The sequence below is a fragment of the Dromiciops gliroides genome, chromosome 4 (genome assembly GCF_019393635.1).
Source record: "Dromiciops gliroides isolate mDroGli1 chromosome 4, mDroGli1.pri, whole genome shotgun sequence".
Classification (NCBI taxonomy): domain Eukaryota; kingdom Metazoa; phylum Chordata; class Mammalia; order Microbiotheria; family Microbiotheriidae; genus Dromiciops; species Dromiciops gliroides.
The window spans coordinates 256,538,289-256,565,321 of NC_057864.1; the positions used below are offsets into that span (position 1 = coordinate 256,538,289).

Genomic DNA, 27,033 nt, shown 5'->3' on the forward strand with positions numbered 1-27,033 from the left:
GAGTTCCCATGAAGTGAGGGCTATCCTGGCTGTTATCTCCCTCTTTCCTTTAACCTCCTCTTGTCTCCAGGATGGTGTGTGTCTGGCTCCCCAAGGGCATCTGGATAGGAGTTCTGGCTGTGCCCCTGCTGGTGCTGGTTTCCCAGGTGGTTGCAGGCAGACAGGTCCCAGGTAAGTACAGAGCAGCAGCTCCCCAGAGAGGCCAGGTGGAGGCCCAAGGGGAGCACTCTTCTCTCTAGGCCCAGACAAAGGAGGGGCTTGGGACAGGATGGTCCTCAGAGAGATAGGCAGCAGGTAAAACTGGATTTCAGGCTCCCCTCACACCTATCCTTTCTTTTGGTCTTTGTTTCTTTTTCCCTTGGGTTCAGGGAGTTTGTGCAGGCCCCCTGCAAGAGGTGAGGGCTCTAGGTAGTTTTTCTTTTCTTTTCTTTTCTTTTTTTTTTTAGTGTGGCAATTAGGGTTAAGTGACTTGCCCAGGGTCACACAGCTAGTAAGTGTCAAGTGTCTGAGGCTGCATTTGAACTCAAGTACTCCTGACTCCAGGGCCGGTGCTCTATCCACTTCGCCACCTAGCTGCCCTGGTAGTTTTTCAATAAGCAGTTATTAAGCACCTACTGTCTACTGGGCCCTGGGCTAATTAATGCTATGGACAGAAAGAAAGGCAAAGGACAGTTCCTGCTCTCAAAGAGCTCCCAGTCTAAAGGGGGAGACAATATGCAGACACTTCTGTACAAACAAGACATATCCAGGATAAATTGGACATAATCGGGAGAGGGAAGGCGCTGGCACGAAGAGGATCAGGAAAGACTTCCTGTGGAAGAAGGGATTGGAGCTGATGCTTGAAGTCAGCCAGGGAAGTCAGGAGGCAGAGGTGAAGAGGGAGAGTGTTATAAGGCTGGGGGACAGCCAGGGAGTGCCCAGAGTGGGGAGATGGAGAAATTTGTGGGAGGAAGAAGAGGAAGGTCAGTGTCACTGGATGGAAGAGGACTGGGGGCCTGGGAACATAAAGTATAAGAAGGTTGGAGAGATGGGAGGGGTTGGTTGTGGAGGGCCTTGAAAGCCAAGCACAGTTTTTGATATTTGAGCCTGGAGGTGATGGGGAGTCACTGGAGTTGATTGGGGAGGGGGTGACAGTGTCAGAGCTGCCAAGGTCTCCCACCCCCATCTAAACTTTTCTGTGCCATTAAGCATCTTCACAGAGTCTGCCCAAGCTGCTGGAGAGGTTTCAGTTTGGCCATTGTTGGGGGAGGGAGGGGTGGACGTTCCTGGATTAATTTCCCAGGTAGGATTTCATGGCCATAAGTGAAGCCGCAGTGTGTGGGACCTCATGGTTTTCACTAATGACATCCTGGTGGAGTAGGGGAAGGTCTACCCCTCCATCCCTTGGAGGCAGGTCAGAGGCAGATCCTGGGCTGGAGAGACCAAGGGCATTGACCCAGGCTGGCTCTTCTCCTACCTTCCTGATCCTTGTTAATGGGCTGAAAACAGAGGTGGGAGCCCCATGTTCCCCAATCCCCACTGCCCTGGAGCAGGCAGGACTTGCACCCTTTACTCCCAGTCTTTCAGTGTCGTCTCTGGCCTCCACACTGCTGCTGCTCTCTCTGAAGCCCCAGGCTGGATCAAGGGGCCTCTGCCATGACACAGCATGAGTGGGAGACCCTTTGTCCTGGGCAGGGAGGGAGCCCCCTGGGATGGGCCACAGGCCTCTCCCAGCCAGTGTAAGAATTGTAGGGGAGCAGAGAAAAGCCCTTTTGGCACAGTCTGTGTTATTTCCCCTGCAGCCTGGCCTGGCACCTGGCATGGCCAGTCACAGCCTCTTTGGGCTCCTCACCTGATCTGGAGCCATCCTCCAGGAATCTCACCCACTTTTGAGCTTTGTCACCTGCACTGCCTCTGGGGGAGAGTCTGCCATGTGTAACACCCATTCTCCACGGTAGGGCAAGAGAGGAGGGGCCTTCTAGAGATAGTCTGTCGGGGCCTGAGTAAGGGAAACCCAAGGGCAGTGGGATCTGCCACTCCTAGCAGGGTGATAGCTGCTTAACCCAGCTGACATCTCCAGGAACACCCTGGTATCAGCCATGGGTGTATTGAGCAGGGGATGTCCCCATGTGGACAATAATGCAAACTACACAATATTGAAGGAGCCTCCCAGCCTGTAGATAGTCAAACCACTTACTATGGGCAAGGCACTGTGTTAACTGAGGGGGATACAAAGGGAGGTAAAAGCCCCCGCAGAAGGCAACATGAAAACACCTGTGTACAAACAAGTGATATTGAGGATAATTTGGAAATAACCCCCAGAGGGAAGACACTAGGTTTAAGGGAGACTGGGAAAGTCTTCCTATAGAAGAAGAGATTTTAACTAAAGGAAATCAGGAGGCAGGGAGGGGGAGGGAGAGTGTTCCAGACATGGGGGACAACAAGGGAAACTGCTCAGAGCTGGGAGATGGAGCATCTAGTAGGAGGGACAGCAGGGAGCCAGTGTCTCTGCATCACAGAGTATATGGGTGGAGGAGGGGCAATCAGGGGTAAGAAGGCTGGAAAAGTAGGAGGGGCTGGTTGTGAAGGGCTCTGAAGGCCAAAAGAGATTTTTGTATTTGATGCTGTAGGTGATAGGGAGCCACAGGAGGTTATTGAGCAGGTGGGTGACATGGTATTTAGGAAGAGGCATTTGACAGCTGAATGGAGGATGGACTAGAGTGGGAGAGACTGGAGGCAGGAGACCCACCAGGAGGCTGTTACAATAGTGCAGACAGAAGGTACCAGGGCCTGCATCAGGGCCGTGGCAGCATCAGGACAGAAAAGGGGGATTATTCAAGATGCTACAGAGGTAAAATTGCCAATTTCATCAACAGATTCAATGTGGGTGAGGAGAGTGCGGATGTCCCTGGGTCTGTGAGCCTGGGTGACTGGGAGGATGGTGGTGCCTCACCAGTAACAGGAGAGAATACACATCTGTAGGAGAATGACCACAGACAAGGGCAAGCACAGGGAGGCACTAAGGGATTGTCATCAGACTTTGGCTTGGGCTGAGGTGTCATGGGGGCAACAGTGGAAAGAAGGCTAGAAAGGGCAATGGAGCAGAGGTGGGGAAGGCCTTGGTTTCTGGGCTAACAGAGTTGTTCTTTATCTAATGGCAGTGGAGCATCATGGGGTGAGCTGGGGGCTGTGGAGAGGAGAAGATTTTAAAGCACAGAGACCAGTGAGGAGGCCAGTGCAGATGCTGAAGCTTGAACCCTCATGCCTGGCCTCTGGGGCTTGGAAGGGAGCCATGTTGTAGGCTGTGATCCTGGTAGGGAGGACTGAGCTGAGCAGGACAGTCAAACGTATGGGGACGGACTCAGGGGTTATCAGCAGAACTCAGGCTGTCAGGGGAGCAAAGGTGGGTGCAGAGGCTCCAGATGTGTCCAGGATTCAGAAGCACAATGTCAGGAATTTGGTAACATCAGGGGCTAAAAGGGGGAAATGTTAGAACACATTTTCCCACCTTTAGATCCTGATGTTGCCAAAAGCAAAGAGAAATATCTAAGAAACCAGGAGGCTGAAGTATTTGATGTCTTTCCAAAGGGTCCAGTTTCAGTCTGACTCCCTTGGATTGGTGGCCACATTGGTGTCATTCTGAGCCCCACTGTCAGAAGTCAAGGTTATCCCTTGCTCCCAATCCCTTTTTCTTCTGAAGGAGCTTTGCCTGTGGGTGATTCCCTCAAACTATCTCCTTATCTGTACGGAATCCCAGGATTTGCACCTTAGAGAGCACCCATACCACCTCTCTCATTTTACAGATGAGGAAACTGAGGCCCCCCCAATTAGTGACTCAACCAAGGTGACACCAGTAATCAGCAGAGTAAAGTAGCTGGTATGGAAAATGGCTATATTAGTGTGGGGGAGGATATTTGAGGAGTAAAAGGTTTTAAGTTGGGTGGTTATGGTGCAACTGTAAAAACTTGGACAGAGAGGAGACACTGGAGAGGAAGAATCAGGAAGGTTTTCTGACTTGTCTGTGGGAGGTGAGGGAAAGAGAGAGACCCGAGTCCCCAGTTGCTCCAGGTTTCCCAGAGCTGATGTGAGGCAGTGGAGGTGCCATTAATAGAAATCAGGGAGTCAGGAGGAGGATTTGTTTTCAGGGACAAGATAGTGACTTTTACATGCTTAGTTTGAGGTGCTTAGAGGAGGAGATGATTAGAAGGAGTTGAAAATGTAGGAAGGGAGCCTATGAGGGAGGGTGGCCAAGGTCCAGATTCAGGAGGTGTGTGTAGAGAGGGAGAAATGAAGGGATAGAAACATCTGAGGGAGAGAGCAGAGAGAGAGGAGACAGAGGGAGGTGACTTTGGTAATGAATCTGTTTAGTGATTGAGAAGAGGAAAAGGAGTCAGCTCAGGAGGCAGAGAGGCATGGGGGAAGCTAGGTGGTGCAGTGGATAAAGCACCAACCCTGGATTCTGGAGGACCTGAGTTCAAATCTGGATTCAGACACTTGACAATTGCTAGCTGTGTGACCCTGGGCAAGTCACTAAACCCTCATTGCCCTGAAAAAAACAAAAAACAAAAAGAAAAAGACAAAAAACAAACAAACAAAAAAAAACCAAGGAGGCAGGGAGGCAGTCATCCTTACCGTCTCCTGATATTGGGAGGGTATAAGTGACTCCCAGTTTTTTTCCATCCGTCATCCATTTTTCTTTGTATGCATGGAGCCCCTTTGTTGTTCAACCATGCTTTTCCTCAATGATATCTTTGACCCCCTTTTCTTCTTTGGAATGTTTATATATTTCAACTTGCTTACACCCACCATATGCCTTGACAGTGCCTTTTGTGTGAAGCTTAATTCTTCAGAGGCAGTTGTAATCCACATCATACTGACCTATCACAATATCAGGAGAATGTTAGTATTGAAAAGATGAGTCTTTGCTTTCATAAAAAGCCTCCTGGCAGAAATCCAAACCATTCTTCTCCTGATCAACTTTGTCCCCAACTCATCACCAATACCCCAGGTAGACATACTGATGGACAAAGTCTATAGAATGTCCATCCAAGTAGATGCTGAAATCTGTGAAATAGAGACTCTTCATTCACTTGGTCTTTCCCAGGTGCATGAATAGGCCAAACTCCTCTGCGTGCTTACAGGTCTTTTCCAGAAGGTTCTCCTATGTTCTAGGTCTTCTTGGAGTCAGCATAGTGTTATTTACAAGGAGAAATATCTGGGCAACCTCTCTGTCCATTGTGAATTCTTCTTTGGCCTAAACTCTATGCTGGATCTATTCCATCACAATGAACAATATCTTTGGCAAATAGGCAGTTCAGGGATTTCTCTCTCAAGAATAGTGGAACCACACAGAACTTGGACCCCAACAACACAGTCCTGGATGTGCTCAACATGGAGGTAAAAATGACTGCAAAGAGAACAAAGACAGGAAAAGCAGCCAGATTCCCGAGTGTTTGTAGAAGAGATTTATGCTAGAAATGACACAAGTGTGAGGGTATTAAGGGACCAGTATTCAAGGGATCTGAAGGAGGGAAAGAGACTGGAAATGCTTGGACCTTACTGAGAGCAAAAAGAAAGGTGACAGAGAATATCACTAACTACTGACTTAATGCCCATTCTTTCACCTATTAAAAATATGAGAGTCATCTATGTATGAACTGAGTTTCTTTGATCAGAGTATTGGTAGAGAACAAACAGGCTTTCACAAGAGGCATTCAACAATGGACCACATCTTTATCATTTAAAAATAAAAGTTTTATAGAATATAAGGTCCCTTCATTCTTATTGATTGTTAATGATAAGAAAATCTTTGATTCCATAATCATTCAAAATTCCCTGAAAGATAGAAAAAACAGAAATAACCTTATTAATGCTGCTCTGATCATAAACACCCAGGAGAACTCAGAATAGGTTTAATAGTCATATAAATAATTTACACGTATATGAAAAAGAGACCAGCCTTACAATCAATACAAGAAAGTCTGAAAGGAGTGAACAACGCCCATTGTTAAAATGATGACATTCTAATTAATGTATCCCTGGGCGTATTTGGAGGAGGCTCTGCAGGTGGATAATTAATTGGGCCCAGAATTGAAAAGGAGCCATGGAACTGGTTAGATTGCCTTTGGGAAATCCCAGTTCAGATAACTTTTTAGCCCAAATGTTTTCTCTGCTTCAGAATCTTGGAAGATACAGCCCCTGGGCATCAAGGTTGTATATGTACTCATCAATTGTAACTTTATTACTGTTGTGTAATTTAAGATTCTAAATGTGGATTCTAATCTGTTCCCCCAGTTTTGGGGGAAACTGACTAAAATCACTGATAAAACGAGTTTAGGTTTTTAAGGGTTTATTGGAAAATAGAAAAAAAACAAAGATTGAGAACAGAATTCCAACAGCCTGGCATTCCTATCTTTCCTCAAATTTCCTGTGAAGTCCTCTGCCGCCACCACCATCAAGTCAGGAACCCAAAAAGCCCCAGAGCTCTCCGCGCAGGCTCCCTTTCCTCCTTCCTGTCTCCTCCCAGACCATAGGAGGCTCCTCAAGTTGATTGGCTGGTAGCCTTGATAGACAGCACCCATGAGCAAATGTTATTTCCTGACACCAAGGAAAAGCCACAATGCCTCTGAGGCATTTTCCTCATGGTGGAGCTTTCCCACAGCAAGTCTCCAGTAGGTGGCATCATTCCAATCATTACAGTCCCCCCTTTTGTTCCTCAAGAAACAAAATGTTTCCTTGACGGAACAGTAAAAAGAATATAATAACTATTGCTAACTAATAATATGTGAACAACAATATAGAAAAGGAAGAGAGGAAAGTTTTGTCCAGAGGGGCGATTTTTTTTTTTTTTTTTGTCCTCATGAACCGACGCTTTGACATTAGTCTTGCAAAGGGAGAGCCTCTGCAGAGGGTACATGTTACAGATGATGTATATTATAACAGAAAGGACATAGTAAAAACTAACAAAACAAAACAGTTCATATAAAGTCTCTGAGTTCTCTTGTCTTCTTGAAGTGGTAAGATGTCATCAGGAGGAAACTGGATTCTGGTCTGGAAAACTGGATTCTGGACTCTGGTCTGGATTCTGGATTCTGGACTCTGGTCTGGAAAGCTGGATTATCTTCTTTAACTGTTTGAATTGCTGTATTTTTACTAAACCTTAGCATAGCATTGTCAATGATCAAATTAATAAATTCCATTATATTCCCTCCTTTATATCCTTAGACTTCTAATAGAGGGTTGAGGTAGTTATGCAATCTGTAATACTTTTTACCACCATGTGTCTGGATCAAAGCCAAATTTAGTATGTGTTCATGACACCTGAAAATGTTATGGAAAGGTTATCATAACATATCTCATGGTTCCGAGACAGCCAGTGATTGTGCTAGGCCACAGATGAGTTCAACTGAGTGAGATAAAAAGATAAATAAGTTCAGTTAAATTAGGTTAAATTAGGAGGGAGAGAGGATGAATACTGGACTGTGCCTAGTAATTGTGCTCTACATAGTCACCATCATAAGCAAACCATGGACTTATGTATACCTGTCTCTCCTTTTGTTGCACATATATTCTCTCCAGGGCCTGCATCAGAGTTCACAGCAAGTTAGTCTCTGAAATGATAAGTTTTCATACTTCCGAAATCTCATTAATTTCACCAAAGACAGTATGATGGTAAAAATGCGTGCCATGCTGCATAACTGAGAATATATTAGTGATATATACAATAATTCCAAACCATACCCAGAGTATAATGACATATAAATAATAAATGAATGTAAATAGCTGATTATATTAGACATTATTATGTAATCTTCTTTTAGCAAGTAAACCACATCATCTTATACATGAATTCTCTAGTATAACAGTAGCAGATACTTAAAGTGGTGATTAATTTATCAAAAAGAAATAAGACTTCAATTAGCAAGATTCAATATTCAATGTTTTCAGTGAGGTATCAAGCAATAGGGTTCAATAACCCTTTCTGGTCTTTTTTAGTTAAACAGAACAACATAAAAGAGAAAGGAGAAAAAAAAACTCATTAGAACTCATGGTTCTCTCAAAAAAAGAGAGTAAAAAAAAGAATTCTGGTAGTTTCTGAGGCCCGATGGCCTCACCCACAGCACATACTTAAAATGTCTTTGAAAAGTCACTTAGTTTACAAAATTTAGTTTTAAAGAAAAGCAAAAGAAACAAAAGTCAAAAAACAAAGCAAAACCAAAAACCAAAAACCAAAAGCAAAAGATTTGCTAAGCACCCTTTTGTGCTCTTAAAGAACTTAAAGGTGTGATGAATTCCAGGTCTTTTCAGTGACTTTCAAAAGTCAAAACAAAAAACAAAAAAGGATTAAAAAAAAATAGGTATAGGGTAGGGAAAGGGTGGGGGAAATTGAGGTGGGCCAGAAAACTAGGCCATGTGCTTCAGTGCTTTGCCTGTAGAAGGAAATGCTTGTTAAATTTTAAGGTATTTAAGCTGCTAGAGTTTGGGGTATGGCACATTGTTTTAACTGGTTCCCCAATTCTCTGCATGCCAAAGTGGCAGGGGTTTCTGAATTGTCATTGATCTTTCTAATGCTGTCATAATGTTCTTTATGGTAGAAAATGTGGAGTTCTCTAGGATCAGTTTTGTCTGTGTCACTGATTTTCTTTTTTTTTCTTTTTTTTTTTTTTTGCAGGGCCATGGGGGTTAAGTGACTTGCCCAGGGTCACACAGCTAGTAAGTGTCAAGTGTCTGAGGCTGTATTTGAACTCAGGTACTCCTGAATCCAGGACCAGTGCTTTATCCACTGCGCCACCTAGCTGCCCCCACCACTGATTTTCAATAAGGGCTGATTTAACTGATGAACTACCACATTCAGCTGATGCTGTTTAGCAAATGCTACAATTGTATCATTTCCTCCCCACTTTCCAAATTTCTTGTATTCGTCAACATATTCTTCAAAAGGGGAGTCATTTACTCTAAAAGACTCAAACTCTTGTCTATGGTTAATCACATAAGAAGCAGCTTCTTGTCTGTGTCTGAGATGATTTCTACAGTGACCTTCTAGCTGGTCTGCTAAAGCCCTAAAAAGGCAATTTCCGTCTCCTGATACTTTACGAAGACTGAGTCCCAAAGCATTTAACTGATCAGTGGGATTATCAAATGGGAACTGCCTATTTCCTCTGAACTCTCTTTGCTCTTTAACAGTTGCTATTGTTAGGGTTTTTAGCTCTTTAGCGTCTACCTCAGGTCTATCTGAAATCTCTTCACCTATGAATGGTGCAGGCTTTACATGAGAGCAATGAATCCATGAGTTTTTTTCACCAATTTTAATGGCAGTAGGAGTTGTCAATAATACCTGAAAAGGTCCTTCCCAGGCAGGTTGGGTTCCACTGGTTCTCTGAAAATTCTTTACATATATTTTATCTCCTGGGTTGAAGTTATGCAATGAAAAGTCTAATGATCCTGCCTGGACCACAGCTCCTGCCTCATGGAGTTCACGTAGCCTGGTTTGTAATTCCTGTATATAGGAGGCAACAGAAGTATCACCTCCCACCAGTGATGTATAAACTGGGGAAAGAGTTTTAGCTTGGATAGGAGGGTGACCAAAAAGCATTTCATAAGGAGATATATGAAGTTCTCCTCTTGGTCTACTTCGTAGATAGAATAATGCCAATGGTAGAACATCAGGCCATTTCAAATGGGTTTCAGTACATAATTTGCCAATCATACTCTTAAGCTCTTTATTCATACGTTCGACTTGGCCTGAACTTTGTAGATGGTAGGGCGTGTGGAATTTTGGAGTCACTCCCAAGAAAGAGTAGATTTGGGATAAAATCGAATCAGTGAAATGTGTGCCTTTGTCAGAATAGATGCGGGCTGGTGGGCCAAAACGAAGTACTATCTCTTTAAGAAGAATTTTGGCAACAAAAGCAGCTGTGGCTCGGGGGCTGGGAAAGGCCTCCATCCACCGAGTGAGCTGATCAACTATAACAAGGCAAAATTTATAATGTCCTGCTTTTGGCATAGTAATATAATCAATTTGTAAGTGCTCAAAAGGTGTATATGCTAGAGGACACCCTCCATAAGCTTTGGCCTTAAGAGCATACTGATTATAAGATTGACATGTGGAGCAGCCCGAGCAGATTCAAGATGCTGTATTAGTCACACCTGGTGCTATCCAGGTTCTCTTAATAGAGTCTACAATGCCTTGCGTACCAAAATGACCTTTTCTGTGAACAGAGAGGCATACCTGGTGGTAGAATTTCCGGGGAAGAAGTAGCTTACCTTCCGGAGACACCCAGATGCCATTGATCTGTTTCGCCTTAAATTTCTTTTTCCACTTTTCTACTTCAGAATCGTCATAGGTTAGGTTGGAAGGAATATCCTCAGAAGGTGAAAGGTTAAATATATGTTCAGGAGCTTCTAATGCAGCAAGCTTGGCTGCAGAATCAGCTTGTGCATTTCCCTTTGAAACAGGATCACTATTCCCTGCGTGGGCAGGGCAACGTACAACGGCTAGGGAAGAAGGCAGTTTCAGGACATCTAAGAGGTCCTTGATAAGGTCCCCATTGGCAATAGCCTTGCCCGAGGATGTTAGGAAGCCTCGTTGACGCCAAATCATGCCAATAAAGTGGCATATGCCAAAGCCATATTTCGAGTCATTAAAAATAGTGGCAGTCTTACCTTTGGCTATATTACAGGCCTGTGTGAGAGCCACAAGTTCAGCAGTCTGTGCACTAAAATGGGAAGGCAGAGAAGCTGCCCAGAGGGTGTCATAATCAGAAACTATGGCAGCTCCAGTAAAACGGGTTCCCTCTCTCATAAATGAGGAACCATCTGTATAGAGGACAAGATCAGGATTTTCTAAAGGTGTATCAAAAAGATCATCACGGGGTTTTTCAGCCACATCAACTAAAGAAGCACAGTCATGCAATGGTTCCCCCGAGAATGGTAAGTTAGGGAGTAGTGTTGCTGGATTAAGAACTGTGCAGCGTTTTAAAGTGATATTCTCATTACCTAACAGGATTATTTCATACTTAGCCAGCCTTTGATCTGAAAAGGCTTGTGTCATGTGATGTAGTAAGAGAGCCTCCACTTCGTGAGGGCATTGCACAGTTAGAGGGTTACCTGGGACCAAATCAGAGGCTTTTTCTACCAAAAGGGCTGTGGCCGCCACTGCTCTAAGGCAAGGTGGTGCTCCAGCCGCTACAGGGTCCAGCTGAGTTGAATAGTAGGCTGTAGGGCATTGGTTAGGCCCCAGTGATTGAGTCAGAACTCCAGAAGCCACCCCCCTTTGTTCATGCACAAAGAGAGTGAAAGGCTTACTATAATCTGGTAGTCCTAGGGCAGGTGCTGATAACAAGGCCCGTTTTAATTCCTTTATGGCTGAGAGATGCTGGGGATCCAATTGTAAAATGTCTGGGACAGAACTTTTTGTTAGAGCTATGAGAGGTTTAGTAATTTCACCAAAAGAGGGTATCCATTGTCTACAGTACCCGGCTGCTCCCAGAATGGCTCTTAATTGCTTCTTAGTAGATGGGGGCAGAAAGTTGTTGAATGGCCTGGACTTGCTTAGAAGAGACAGAGTGAGTTCCAGCAGCCAGAATAAATCCTAAATATTCCACCTGGGGCAAACACCATTGTACCTTTGACCTGGACACTTTGTGGCCTCTCTTGTGCAGCTCTAGTAGTAAGTGACGGCTATCTTCTTGACAAATTTCAGCATTAGGGGAGGCTAAAAGTAAGTCATCAACATATTGTACTAGTGTGGAGCCTTTAAAGGTAATGGAGGCCAGATCCTGCTGTAAAATTTGGGAAAATAGTGTGGGACTGTCTGCAAATCCCTGTGGGAGTCTAGTCCAGGTCCACTGTCTATTTTTCCAGGTAAAAGCAAATAAATATTGGAAGTCCTCGTGTACTGGTATGGAGAAAAAGGCAGAGCAGAGGTCTACCACTGTGAAACATGTAGATTCATAGGGAATGGAAGAAATTATGGTAGAAGGGGAAGCCACTATAGCATGTCTAGGGATAACATAATTATTAATTGCTCTAAGATCTTGCACAAAACGATAAACAGGTTTACCATCTGGCCCAGGCTTGGGTTTTTTAACTGGCAAAATGGGAGTATTACATGGAGAGTGATGACATAGAATAATAATACCCTGGCTTTTCAAAGCCTCAATTATAGGTGTGATCCCTTCTATTGCTTCCCTAGACAATGGATACTGTGGAATGGAGGGGGGTGGTCCCCCCTTAACTTTAAAGGTAACAGGCATGGCAGACTTAAGGAGCCCCATCTCATTAGGGGATGAGGCCCATAAAGACTCAGGAATGTCAGAGGGGATTTTGGATACCTCCCCTGCTGTTCCTTGAGCTTCTGTAAGTAAAATTGGTAATAAATGAACAGTATCCTTTGGCAATTGTAGGGAGACAGCCCCATATGGAGCACAAGATATGGTTTCTCTAAGCTTGCAAAAGAGATCACGACCTAATAAATTTACAGGGGCATCAGACATGAGTAAGAACGAATGTTCTACTGTTAAGGGCCCCATAGATACCATGCGAGGATTCAATTTTGCCACTCTCTGGCTCTTTCCTGAGACTCCTACTACATTCAAAAATCCTACAGGTCTACACCCAGCATCTGGTTTGCTTAGTAATACTGATTTAGAGGCTCCTGTGTCTAGCAGACAATCATAATACGTGTCCCCTACTTTGAGGGTCACATGAGGTTCATTATTCTGGGGAGGTGAATGGACTGGCACAAGTGCATTCAAAAAATCCGGATCTGGGAATATGTTGCTTTCATTATCTATGTTCCATTCCTCCCCTTCCTCTTGTCAATCCTGTGCCCCCCTTTGAGGGAGTCCACGGTTACCCTGATTCTGGTTCTGTCCTTCTGTTCCTCCCTGATAGGGTCTACGGTTATTCTGATACTGTCTCTTTGTGTCCCCCTGAAAAGATTTATATCAATTTTGATTCTGCCTGTAATAAGGCCTATAATTACTCTGGTTGTTTCCTTTCTGATAAAAGTTTCCAAAATTATTTCAATTTCCCCCAAAGAATTCCTCAAGGCTCTAGGTCATTGTCCTCTTAAGGTCTTATTTTCTAGTTCTACATTCCCTCAAGAAGTGTCCTTGTTTTTTGCAGTACTCACAAAATTTAGGGGGTTGATAACGATTTTCAATTTTCCAGTTTCTCTGCCCTGTTGTTTCCTGTACTGGAGCTAAAATGTCCTGTCTGTTCCTTTCTTCTCTCTCATTTCCTTCGTAAATATATGTTGCTATTTCTTTAAGTCTGTCAGGACTCAAACTATTCCACCCAGGACATTGCTTTTTAAAATATTTCCGAATTTCTGGTAAGGACTTGTTTACAAAATGAGAGCAGATAATATGGGCGTCTCTACTGTCTAATGGGTCTAGTCTAGCATATTGCCTGGCATACTTACATAGCCTTTCATAAAATCTATTAGGTCTCTCATCAGGTCCCTGAACTGTATCTATAAATTTTTGCCAGTTATCAGTCTTTCTAATACAGGATTCTATAGCCTTCAGCAATGTTTCCCTTGCATCTTTCAACATATCAAAATGCTTAGGGTTATTGGGGTCCCAGTCAGGGTCTTGAATAGGCCACCCAATATCAACCTTACCGTGGCTTCCAGGCTGTTTGCTGCAGCTACTATATCTGCTCTTTCTCCTGGGGACAATATTGTTTCCATAAGGTCAGTAACATCATTCCAAGTGGGCTGATATGCTCTAAAAATTGCTCTAAACTGCCTGATAACTGCTGTGGGATCTTCATCAAATTTAGGAGTGCTTTGTCCCCATAAAGCCAAATCCTTGGGTGTAAAAGGTGTGTATTGTCTGAGCTTACGTATAGTAAGGGCGAGGATCTCTTGAAGAGGAAAAATTTTTACTTTCTCTGTCTCCTCTACAGGGGAATCATTTCTTTCTTTCTTTCTTTCTTTCTTTCTTTCTTTCTTTCTTTCTTTCTTTCTTTCTTTCTTTCTTTCTTTCTTTCTTTCTTTCTTTCTTTCTTTCTTTCTTTCTTTCTTTCTTTCTTTCTTCCTTCCTTCCTTCCTTCCTTCCTTCCTTTCTTTCTTTCTTTCTTTCTTTCTTTCTTTCTTTCTTTCTTTCTTTCTTTCTTTCTTTCTTTCTTTCTTTCTTTGGCATGGAGGAAGTAGAGGGCAAGGGAATAAGAGTTGGGTCATTTGGAATTTCAGTCTGAACGGCCTTGGATTGAGTTGTATTATTGGGCGTTTCGGTTTAGGAGGCCATGTCTGTCTGCCAGTCTATCGTTTCAGTTTGGGTGGCAGACTCAGATGTAAACTGGGGCCTAGATTTTCTTCGTTTTATATTTTCAGTATGATAATTTTCGCTTGCTCTGGCCCAGATTTTCCAATAACGTAAATGTTCAGGTGGACATCTACTTAGGGTTCTTTGCAAATGCCTCAATGTTTGGGGATCAAATGACCCATATTTGGGCCATTCTTCCTGTAATTCCTCATGCCACATAAAACACAGTGTGATAAGCTCTCCTCTGGTCATGGTTCTATTTGGTCTAAGTTCTCCCTCATTCCAATCCATAAGTAGCTTTCCTAATGGGGAATCCCGGGGAATCATCTTTATTCTAATATTATCTAGGGCATGCCAAATTCTCCATACCACACCACAAAGCCCCACAAAACCAAAAAGAGTAATAAAATATATATTCAAATTCAAACTGGCCAACATCTCTGATTAGTGAAGGTAAAGCTAGAAAAGGGGTACTTAGGATGTTTCAAAGATCCATTTGAAATTTAAAACAGCCTATACTTGGTAGTTCTTTCCAATTTAAGGGGACAGGGGAGGGGAATTCTTACCCAGTCAGAAGATCAGAAGATGAACGTTCGGTTTTCCTCTTCGTGGTCAGCCAAACTGTGTAATTTAAGATTCTAAATGTGGATTCTAATCTGTTCCCCCAGTTTTGGGGGAAACTGACTAAAATCACTGATAAAACGAGTTTAGGTTTTTAAGGGTTTATTGGAAAATAGAAAGAAAAAGATTGAGAACAGAATTCCAACAGCCTGGCATTCCTATCTTTCCTTAAATTTCCTGTGAAGTCCTCTGCCGCCACCACCATCAAGTCAGGAACCCAAAAAGCCCCAGAGCTCTCCGCTGAGGCTCCCTTTCCTCCTTCCTGTCTCCTCCCAGACCATAGGAGGCTCCTCAAGTTGATTGGCTGGTAGCCTTGATAGACAGCACCCATGAGCAAATGTCATTTCCTGACGCCAAGGAAAAGCCACAATGTCTCTGAGGCATTTCCTCATGGTGGAGCTTTCCCACAGCAAGTCTCCAGTAGGTGGCATCATTCCAATCATTACACTGTTATAACCCATTCTTATGAGTGATAGTAAGAAAGATCATGGAGGAAATGCCTGATTGGAAAGAAAGATGGATGGATCCTCTTGGTAACCTCAGAATGTCCAAATGGGGGGCTGGGCCTTCTATACAGGATCTATGGAAAAATCACCCAAGAGGAGCCAGTGTGGACAGGCTATGCTCTGTGCTGACAGAGGGAAGACCCACTGGGAGGAGGTCAGAGATGCATCAGAGAATCCAAGTCACTTATGCTGATACAGGCTCTGTTGTTACAAAGTGCTTCCCATACACAGTCCTCTCTGATCCTCACCACAAGTCTATGAAGCAGGTGCTGCCCCTGTTATTGACTCCATTTTACAGATGAAGAAATTGGTTCAGAGAGAAGTGACTAGTACAAGGCCTCAGAGAGAGTCAGCAGCACAGCTGGGATTGGAAGCCCTGGGTTCTGCCTATAGAGACAGTGTGGTCCAGTGGAAAAGAGGTCAGGGGTCTTGGGTTCAAGGCTTGATCCCTTCTTTACTAGTTAAGTGACCTTGGGCAAGTCACATCACTCTTCTGGGCCTCAGCATCCTCATCTGTAAAACAAGGAGGTGGAGCTAGATGGCTGCTTCCTTCCCTTCCAGCTCTGCATCTAGAATCTGAGTATTATAAAATTGATGGATTTTCCCCACTTTCCCACAAAGAAACGAACCCCTCCCCCAACTCCTCAATTCTTTCTCTCTGAGGTTCTCATTCTCCCTTCAAGGCTCAACCTGTGATCACTTCCTGCAAAAGACCTTTCAAAACCAGCAAAAATCCACTCGAGATAACACTGTGAGTTCCTCCTTTTTTGTAGAGCAAGGAGTTTTAAGTGACTTGCCCAGGGTCACACAGCTGGTGTCAAGTGTCTAGGCTGGATTTGAACTCAGGTCCTCCTGAATTCAGGGGCAGCGCTTTATCGACTGTGCTGTGAGTTCCTCTTACAAGCTTATGTTTCTTTAAAGTTCATGTTAAATTTAACATGAGAGGACCCAAATTGCCTTGCTTGTCTCTGGCCCTTTTTGCAATTTATTTTGTTCTTTTCTCTGTATTTTAAAAATGCTTCACTGATGCTCTTTTCTTTCTCATTTTGCATCACTATCACCACCCATCAGTCACCCAGCCCCAAACCCAACCTTCCCCAGCCCCTCAATTAGGAGCCCTCTGTCTTTGGCCTGAGACTGAAATGTCTGTTTCATCCCCCACCTTGGGTCATTCAGCAATTTGTCCATAGATGGGAAGCACTTTAGCCTGTGTGTCCTGAAGCCTGGATGGGTCAATGCACTGAGCTGAGGTCTGAAGTCTGTCAAGGGTGTTTTCCTTGAGGTTATTGTTGTCAGTGTGGGAGTGTGGGAGTCTCCTTGCTCTGCTCCCTTCCCTCTGCCTTAGTTCAGATGATGTTCTCTGGGATTCAATGGATCTATGCCTTTCTTCACTGCTTACAGCCCAAGGACACACTTTTACTCTCTTAGCACAGAATTTGCTCAGTCATTTCTCAAGTGGAGGCACACACTTTGTCTCCAGGTCTCTGCTACAGCAAAAAGTGCTGCTGGGTGTGTACACACATATCTCACCTATGTGTACATGTTATATCTAATATATGTGTGTGTATATGTGCAAATATGGATGTCTGTGCATCTCACCTGTGTGTCTTCTCTCTTAGACTTCCTTTGCAGTGTATGCCTCGTACTCCTATTTCTGGGTCAATGAAGGATTGTTTACTTACATTGTTGGGTTGGGTTGGGTTTTTTCTATCTTTTAAAAAAATATCAGCAAGCATTTGCCTTTTCTACCTCCAAAACCTATACTTCTCCCTCTCAAACTGAGAGTAAATCCCCACCCCATATTACAAACACTTGTAGTCAAACAAAACAAATCTCTACATTGGCCATTTTGAAAAACAAATTCTGATGCTGCATTCTGAGTCCTCTTGGTCAGGAAGTGGGCAGCCTGTCTCACCCTTGGTCCTCTGGAATCCTGGTTATTGTGGTGATCAGAGTTCCCAAGGCTTTCAAAGTTGTTTATCTTTACCATATTGTTGTTATCATATAAATTGTTTTCCTGATGCCATTCATTTCATTCTACATCAGTTCACACTATCAGTCAGTAAATATTTATTAGGCACCTACTCTGTACCAGGCACTGTGCTAAGTATAAAAAGAGACAGGAGACAAACCCCAACCTGGGGGACTGGGTGATGGTGATGCTGTCATTAGGAACAGTTTGGATGTTCAGTAAAAAGAGGCATTTGCAGAATTCCTGCAGAGAAAGCCAGACGTGAGCAGACTCTGCTTTGTAAGATACTTCACTAGGCCTTAGCTAGATGGTGTTACACCCAAGCCACACTTTGCATTCCTTTCTCAGCCAGACTCCCACAAACAGTGTCTGTACACACAGTCTCCTCTCCTCCTCTCCCTCACTCCTCAGTCTGGACAGTCCTGCTTCCCCCATCATTAGCCAATGGAGACTGCTCTCCCCAAAGTCACCAAGGATCCAGCCTCAATGGCCAAAGCTGATGGCCTTTTCCCAGGCTTCATCCTTCCTGAACTTCCTGCTGAACTGGACACTGCCAGCCTCCCTCCTCCTGGGTATTCTCTCCCCTCTGGGTGTTTGTGCCTCTGCTCTCTCTGGTTCTCCCCTTCCCTGTCTGATCCCTCTTTCTCAGTCCCCTGGTCAGGCTTATTATCCACATCCTGTCCCATAACGGGGGTTTTTGCTAAGGCTCTGCCCTGGGCCCTCTTGTCTCCTCTCTGTGACCTCATCATCTCCCATAGAGTGAATTCCCATCTCTGTTCATGTGACTCCTGCCCCAGCCTCTGTCCAGCATCCCCTGCTGCCTCCTGGATGTTTCAGGCCTGAGTCTCTAAGCTCCCTTAAACACAACATGTCCCAAACTGGACTCACTGCTTTGCCCCAAACCCAGGCCTGTTTCAGACTTTCCTATTCCTAATGAACCTAATACAATTCTTCCAGTCTCATGGTTCGTGACCTTGGATTTATCTCCACCTCCTCCCTCTGCTCCCCGCCCCCCCATCCCCTGGTCATAGCCATCACATCCCTTCCATGTGACAAGTAAAAGTTGCAATGACCCAGGAAACAAAGGTTGGCGCTTCTGACCCCATCGATTTATGAAGCAATGTCTGCCCAATACCCCACAATCCAGGACCAGACCTCCTCAGCTTAGTGCTGGACCCTGAATACAGGAGGAGACAGACATTTATACTTTAAAAACAATCAAATAAGGCCAGTGAATGAAAAGGAGACTGTCCAATATGAGGTAATCTGATTTCTAATTGGAGGGAAGATTAGGGACTTTCCAAGTTGGGAGGGAAGAGCAAACAGATGCAATTCCCTGAAATCAGAAGAGGTGTCTCCCCCCCAACCCCATCGACCCCAAAAGAATATGGAAACCATAACCCATTTCTCAGTCCAGGGCCAGTTTTCAGATAAGCCCTGGGGGCTGCTGTGGATGTACATGTGTGAGAAAACTCCTTGTGTCAGTCCTGGGATCAGCCCAGGTTTCTGACCAGCAGAACCTCAGACCCTAATTAAGGGTCTCTAAACCCAGGGAGAGGTGGTCCAGCTCCCCAGCCATGCAGGGCCAGGTTCAAACAAAGAAATAAAGTTTGCTCCCAACTCCCATAAGTGATTAAAGTTTTCTCATAAGACAGAAGTTGGACCAGACCCATAACTGAATAGAGGGAACTGAGGCAGCTCCAGAACTGAGTCACAAGAAGGAGTCAGTGTGGTTCCCTCAATCCCACAATTAAACACTTGCTCAGCTAATCCCCACAATTTCCTCCTACACACACCCCTTCTCTGTGCTCATGTGGCCTCCATAGGAGCAGACCCTCTTCCCTCTCACCCAGATTACTAGCATGGACCCTGACCATCTCTCTTACCTGCAGACCAGCTTTTATACCCTAAACATGTGCTTTTCCTTAAGGGCAAATCTGACTGAGTTACTGCTCTCCTCAGAAAACAGCAGTGGCTCCCTGGTGCTTCTGGGATACATTATAACTTCCTATGTTTGTTCCTTCACAGCCTGGCTCCATCCCTATCTTATTGTATGATAACCCTCCTCTTCTTGTACTCTGGAATCTGCCCAAACTGACCCTTTCTTCACACCCTGCACCCTATTTCCCACCTCTTGGCCTTTGCCCCTGCCATCCCCCATGCCTGGATTCCACTCCTTCCTTCCCTCTGCCTCATGGATCCTCTCTCCCTCCAAGGCCCAGCTCAAGCACCACTTTTACTTTTCTTTTTTTTGGCAGGGCATTGAGGATTAAGTGATTTGCCAGGGTCACACAGCTAGTTGGTTTCAAGTGTCTGAATCCGGATTTGAACTCAGGTCCTTGTGAATCCAGGGCTAGTGTTTTATCCACTGCGCCACCTTGTTGCCCTCAAGCACCACTTTCTAGGTGAAGCCTTTCCTGATCCCCCACATGCCAATGCTCCCCCTTCTACTCATTTATATTCTTGCTTCCTATACTTTTGTGTGTACTTGTCATTCCCATTTGAATGTATGGCTGGGACTGTTGCAGTCTTTATGTTTGTATTCCCAGCATCTGACATGGGGCCTGGTACACAGTAAGCACTCATTAAGTGCTTGTTGATTGACTGACCCTTTGGGGAAGCACAGCAGTGCACAGAGAAGGAAAGAGAGTTAAGTAGAAAGAAAGCAAGGAATCTAAGAACTGGGGGTGGGGGATGGGGCAGAGGGCAGGCCAGGTCTGGAGGCTGTTCATAGCTGTGGAGGTGGGAGATGAAAGGCTGAGTTTGGGGAGCCACAAGGAGGCCAGTTTGGCTGTCACATAAATTGTGTGTAAGAGGGAATAACAGTAGATTTTGGAAAGGAAGGCAGGAGTCAGACTGGGGAAGGCTCTGAATGCCAAGGTTAGGGTTTGGAAATTCTCCAAGGGTCCATAGGGAGCCACTACAGGTTCTTGAGGAGGTGAGTTAAGTGGTCAGACTTAGACTTTTCTTTTGTCATTTGTGGACTGGAGAGATGAATGATATCAATCAGTCAGGAAGCCTCCTAAGTGCTTACTCTGTGCCAGGCCCTGTGCTGGGCACTGGGTTACATATAAAATCAGTAATTTCCTTCCCTGGAAGAGCTTCCATTCCAGGAGGAGGAGGAGGAGGATGTAGGACATGCCCAGGAGGGTGACCCGGGGAGGGAGCCCTGGACCAGCAGTCACAGGGATCCTGAGCAGAGCCAGACAGAGCCCAGCAGATCCCAAAGGTGACACTGATTGGATCATTGTCCCTGATCCAAGGGGGTTGTGGCCTCTAGGGTCATGGGAATGTGGTGTGGTCTGTCCCCACCAGGGTCTCAGCAGAGGGGCTGGGGAGGGGGATAAAAAATGCACTGGAGGGATGATGATCAGAGAGTGGGTTGAATTTGGGTGAGCAGGACTTGGGGTAGTTGTTGGGTAACATTTCCTGGAGTGTTTGCACCTGTGACACGGCAGAGTACAAGTCTGAGTAATGGGCTCTACTCCTGCCTCCATCCCATATCTGCCGTGTGACCTCGGAAAAGTCGCTTGCTCTTTCTGGGCTTTACAGGGGCGGGAATGAGCATGCGCAGGAAGGGAGGCCGGATGTTGGCCATGTTCTCCTCAGTCAGGCCCAGCCTGTGGTCAGTGATTGGAAGCTGGGGGTGCTCCTCGGGACCCACACGACCCTGGTTGTTTCCTCAGGGCACTTCACAGAGTATTCTACATCTGAGTGTTACTTTGAGAACGGGACTGAGCGCGTGCGGTTTGTGGAGAGACACATCAGCAACGGGGTAGAGACTGTGCGCTTCGACAGCGACATCGGGGAGTACGTGGCGGTGACGGAGCTGGGGCGGCCTGATGCTGAGCTTTGGAACAGCCAGAAGGATTCCATGGAGCAGAGACGGGCCGCTGTGGACACTTTCTGCAGGCACAACTACAAGTTGTCTGAGAGCTTCCTAGTGCCCCGGCGCGGTGAGTGAGCGCCCCCTGCAGCGGAGGGAGGGACTAGGGGAGCCCAGCAGGGACCCAGGGAGAGAGAGGAGCGAGCGGCAGAGGCGGCTGAGCAGGGAGGGAAGAGAAAGGGCTGGAAGGGAGCGCAGAGAGAGGGGACAGAGGGGAGAGGGCTGTGATGGGAGGGGGCAGGTGGAGAGGAGGGAGGGGGACAGGGACAGGGGCCCCCAGAGCAGGGGAGAGACAAAGGGGGAGGGGAATGGAAGGAGGGGGAGATTATGGATGGGAGAGGGGAGGGAGGGAGGGAGGGGACTAAGAGGGGACGTGGAGGGAAGAGAGATGGGGGAGGGGGAGAGATTGGGGCCAGAGGGGGATGAAGGGGAAAGAGGAAGAATGGGGAAGGGGATGGGGATGCAGGGAGGAAGAAGGAGGGATGAGGAGAAGAGGGAGGAGAAGAGGGAGGGAGGCAGAGATGATGGGGAGGAATTAGGGGCAGAAACACTGGAGATGAGGGATGGAGACATGGGAGGGAAGAGAGGAGAAGAAAGGGGGAAATGAAGGGGGAGAAAGAGGGTGGGGACAGAGGGAGGGGGGAGGGGGGCTGGAGAGGGAGGGGGAGGAAGCTCTTCTACTAGCTGGGATTTGGGGGCCTGGAGTCCTTTTCCCTCAGTCAAATTCGGATGTTTTTACCCCCTCCAATTCTAATGGGGAAAAACTGCACTGGGAACAAGCCAAAAACCCATCACCAACAAATAACTCACATTTATACAGGGCTACAATGGTTAATGGGCAGCTAGGTAGGACAGAGGTTAGAGTGCCAGGCCTAAAGTCAGCAAGACTCATCTTCTTGGGGGCAGCTAGGTGGATAAAGTCCCAACCCTGAATTCAGGAGGACCTGAATTCAAATCCCACCTCAGACACTTGACACTTACTAGCTGTGTGACCCTGGGCAAGTCACTTAACCCTCATTGCCCTGCCCAACAACAACAAAAAAGACTCATCTTCCTGAGTTCAAATGAGACCTCAGACATTTGACACATACAAGCTGTGTGACCCTGGGCAAGTTACTTGACCCTGTTTGCCTGAGTTCCTCATCTGTAAAATGGAATGGAGAAGGAAATGGCAAACCTCTCCAGTATCTTTGCCAAGAAACAAAAAGTCAGACATGACAGAAAAAGCACTGAACAACAACAAAATGGTTAACATAGAATTCAGTCCCCCAGGTCCTGACTGCCCAATGAACCTTTTAAAATCTTAAATAAAACTTTCCCTTTTTTATCCCTGAAACCAAGCTCAGCAGAGGCTTCCCATGCCCTGCTCCTTCCCATCTCCTCCATTTTCTCCCTCCCTCCCCCTCCCAGTCTTCTCTGGTGACACAAACTCCTACAATTGAGGCCTCATCACTGAACTTGTCTTTCTCCAAGCACCCAGACATCTTTCTGCTTCTCCCAGGGCCCCTGGACTCTGGGTCCTGCTGCCCAGGTTTCTCCTGGGCCTAGAAATTCCCCACAAGCCCCTGAGTCAAAATTCCTTCAGTGGATGGATGGCATCCCTTAATGTTTGGGCTAAAAGTCTTTCTGAAAACAGTTTCTTATCTACACCTGTGACCTGCTTTTGGAAAGAATCCATTATAAAGAATCCACTTGTGGGGCAGCTAGGTGGCGCAGTGGATAGAGCACCAGCCCTGGAGTCAGGAGTACCTGAGTTCAAGTCCGGCCTCAGGCACTTAACACTTACTGCCTGTGTGACCCTGGGCAAGTCACTTAACCCCAATTGCCTCACTAAAAAAAAAAAAAAGAATCCACTTTTAATGAGAAAACTTGTCTGCTCATTTCTTCCCCCATCCCTGAATCCTGCTGAGCTGGGGCTGGGGTCATTCTGCCCATGGGCTCCTGGGGCTGCTTCCTGCTAGTTAAGATTTCTAGTTTTGGGGGAGCTTAAATGTCCCCAAGATGCCCATTTCAGGCCCTGGGGAGAAGAGGAGGCCTGAGCCTGGTGAGGGATCAGGTGACAGAGGTGGGGGCTGGACTAGGAAGACCTGCCCTGGCCCCCTCACTCAGGATCCTTCTTCTTTCTTCCAGTTGAGCCTGAGGTGACTGTGTATCCATCCAAGATGGCTCCCCTGGGACACCACAACCTGCTTCTCTGCTCTGTCACTGGTTTCTACCCTGGGGACGTTGAGGTCAGGTGGCTCCTGAATGGGCAGGAGGAGACAGCTGGGGTTGTGTCCACAGGCCTGATCAGCAATGGAGACTGGACCTACCAGGTCCTGGTGATGCTGGAGATGACCCCCAGGCATGGGGATGTCTACACCTGCCACGTGGAGCACTCCAGCCTGCAGAGACCTGTCACCTTGGACTGGAGTGAGCCAGAGCTCCCTCAGCCTCCAGTTCTCTCCTTGCTCAGGACAAGGAGCCAGCTCTGAGACCCCCAGAGTGTGTCCTGTGTCCTCTTTTCTTCTGCCCCAGACTAATACAAACCCCATGTGGTGCTACCCCCCTTCCCCAGCATGGCCCCCAATGGCTGTGCTGAGCTAAGAGCTATGGAGACCTAGAACCTTGTCAGGCTCCTCACTGGCCCCTGCCCTGGACCAGCCTATAGGCCCTTCCCCTGGGGTGGGGGAGCTGGCTGTGAGACACATTGATGTCAGTGTCCCCTGATGAGCCTTCACTGGCTGAGTCCTGAAGGCCCTTTGCAGTCTGTCCCTTCCCTTCTTAGATAGGATTTAGCCCCTTCTCAGCTCCCCTCAGACCCGTCTGCCACCCAGGGCTGGCTCCTGGAGGGAAAGTTTTGATCCTTGGTGTCTCTTGTCCCCAGAAGCACAGTCTGGATCTGCCCAGAGCAAGATGCTGAGTGGAGTCGGGGGCCTCGTGCTGGGACTGATCTTCTTTGGGGGTGGCCTTGTTGTCCACAGAAGGAGCCAGAAGGTGAGATATTCTGGGGAGGCCCTGAGGCCCCTCCCCCCTCCATGATTTTCCAGGGGAGGAGAGGGTGTTGGATGGTGCCAGAAATCTGGGCCCCAGGTCAGGGAGGAAGGGCTGGGCTGGCTCTGGGCTTCAGCTCTTTCTACCCTGGAAACTTACACAAGGTGGTGAAGGGGCCAGATCCAGGGCTCAGGGGTCTGAGGGAATCCCATATTCATAGTAGAGACCAGCCTTGTTGAAAAAAATTAATGATAATAACTATATCTAATCTGGAAAATTATATCATTTTGGACTTATGATAATTATCACTTTATATGAAAACAATAAGTTAGAAAAATTATAATTGGGCCATAAGTCCTGCTGCGGTCGCATTCAAATGTGAAAATCTTTGTTAACTAGGGCTAATTTGGGGGGCTAGTGCTGACTGGGGTACTTAATCTGGGGACTGTTGACTATTTGGCTATCTGACTGCGTTTAATTTAATATGGGCCATTTATAAAGTTCCACCACCACTGCTCCACTCCCAAATTGATAAGCAACATATTAAGAAGGCTCTTAACTAAATAATCAAAGCAGAGTTTATTTATGAGATACTATTTAAAATTAAGAATACAAGGAAATAAAATGTACAACCTGACTGCTTTCCTGCGGTCTCTTTCCCCACCTGCTGCGCTTTGAACTTTTTTAATAAATACGGGCTTAGCCGAAAGAGGCCTTAGGGCACTCAGGTCCTTTATTCTAATCTGAGCCCCTTTCACTTTTTAAATCCCCTTGCTTCTAACTTTCCTCTCCTTACTGCCACCGCTGAACCCCTGTGTTTCTCTCTCACCGAACCTTCTATCTGTCAGCTCCATCAGTCTTCTCTTCAGTATCTCTTTTCCCTCCTCCTAGTCCTTCTCGTCTTCTCCTGCGTCCTTGTAGCCCCATCTCTAATCTGCTGCGCTCCAACCTTTCTAATCTTGTCAGCCGCCTCTTGACCTCTTCTCTGCCTCCTCTCGTCCCTCCAACCTTGTCCAGCCAGCCTCCAGTCCTCTTCTCAGCCCCCCGTCTCGTTGTCTGAACCTCTGAGTCTAACTCCCAGGTCTATATATACCTTTTCTTACTCTCCACTCAATTCTTGGGGCTTCTCGCACACACATACACCAAGCTAATCTGCCAGCCAGGGTTGCGGCTGGTGGGGGGTGGGGGTGTGTGCAAGCCTCCGTGCTACGCAAGAGCCTAGCCTGGACAAGCCCAGGATCTCTCCGATACCTCTGCTCAGGTCAGAGGGAGCTGGGGGCTTTCCCCCGCCCCCACAACTGTCTGACCTGGCTTCTGGTACAGCCATGGGGCTTTTGGGCTCAGCTGAAGCAGCGGGGGCGGGGCACCAGCGCCTCCCACCAGAAGAGACCCTGAGAGCCTGAGGCTTTCTAATCCCCAGCCTAAAGGTAGGGTCCCCCAAATCAAAATAAATTTCCACACTTGGGAGGGGTGTCAGACTCCAGCCCTTCAGCCCCTCCCCCTGCCCATTCCCCTGCCCTGCCCCCCCCCACTCCCACAGCTGTAGGTGGATGGATAGAGCATTGATGAAGTGCTTCCTCTGTGGGGTCAGGTACTGGGCTAAGCACTGTTAGGAGCCCCCTGTCCCTCAGTGCTCAGAGCCTTGGTGTCCTTTGCTTCTGTGACTCTGGGATTTATAAGTACTTGTATGTCTTTCTTTCTCGTCCTTTCCCAGGAAATCAGGTTTCACAGCCAGCAGGTAAGATCCTTCTGCCCAGGTGGGATCAGGGTTCTCATAGCTACAGTCTCTGCCCAGTGGGGCCTGAAGCTAAGCAGGGACTTGGGGCCCTTAGTGGGAAGAGGTGGCTCTACTTTTGGCTTCAGACCCAGGTGTAGACTTTCATATGGCTGTTCTGTGTCCTCTGTAGGGCTCCTGAGGTGATCGCTGAGGCTGTGTCCCCTGGAGCTGCTGCCTCCCCTTCAGCCTCCCCCCCCACGTTTTGGAGGCCCCTGCTTGTGCCAGCTCTCCCAGGATCTTAGCCCTGCTGACCCCCCTTCCCTGGAGTGGCTCCTTGCCTGTGCCTTGGGCTGTCTGGACTCTTTGGCATTTCCCAATAGAGCCTTCAGTGACCCCCCTCCTCTTCCTATGTTCCTGTACCCATGTTTTATCCATTTTTGTCTCCTGAGCCTTCACCCTAATAATTAGAAGAGTGAGAATCACCTGGTGCTTAGTGACATGGAGACAAGGTTGGGGAACAGAGGGATTTGTGTAACCTCTCTGTATGTGAAAGGCCTGAAGATTGTGATCCATCCACACCTTTGCATCCACATGGCCTCTTGTCCAGGCCCCTCCATTATTATTAGGTAACACTTCTCCCCTTGGCCACATTTATGAAATCTACTTCCAGCCATTTCCTGGGCCTTTGGTAACAGTTTGTTAGATTTTTATTAGTGACAGTAACTGAGCCTTATCTAAGATCCCCCCTGAATTGGTGCTTTTTGGGGGTAAATAGAAGGAAATTAATTTTTTTTAATTACCATACCATTTACCCATACTGCTTAGCAGGAAATGCTTTTTGAATGAGTGATACTTGTGGTCAGTCCATTGCCATGCAAGGGGTGGGCCTGCCCAGCACTTCCCATTTCCTAATGAAGTTTATGGGTGACCATTCTTGACCAGCAGAAGAAATGTCTGGAAACTGAAGGGGAGCTGGTAGTGGTAGAGTGGCTTGTTAATTCTGTCAATCAGGGCTGCCAGCCAATTAGCTTGGGGCTGTGTGTGTGTGTGTGTGTGTGTGTGTGTGTGTGTGTGTGTGACTGCCCTGTTTCCTGTGAGAGAGCAAG

General features: G+C 46.6%; 1 protein-coding gene across 1 annotated transcript; it reads left to right on the forward strand.

The window, feature by feature from the left end:
- LOC122725716 (H-2 class II histocompatibility antigen, E-S beta chain-like) lies at positions 1-27,033 on the forward strand. Its single transcript, XM_043962966.1, has 6 exons — positions 1-171; positions 21,038-21,307; positions 23,368-23,649; positions 24,104-24,212; positions 25,923-25,948; positions 26,118-27,033. The coding sequence occupies exons 1-6, from the start codon at positions 72-74 to the stop codon at positions 26,129-26,131; spliced, it is 801 nt and encodes a 266-aa protein (XP_043818901.1). The 5' UTR covers positions 1-71; the 3' UTR covers positions 26,132-27,033.

Excerpts from the sequence above, each read along its gene's own strand:
- LOC122725716 (XM_043962966.1), top strand. The coding sequence starts at position 72 with ATGGTGTGTGTCTGGCTCCCCAAGGGCATCTGGATAGGAGTTCTGGCT. Across the intron at positions 172-21,037 it reads TGCAGGCAGACAGGTCCCAG|GGCACTTCACAGAGTATTCT; the intron begins GTAAGTACAGAG and ends TTGTTTCCTCAG. Across the intron at positions 21,308-23,367 it reads CTTCCTAGTGCCCCGGCGCG|TTGAGCCTGAGGTGACTGTG; the intron begins GTGAGTGAGCGC and ends TCTTTCTTCCAG.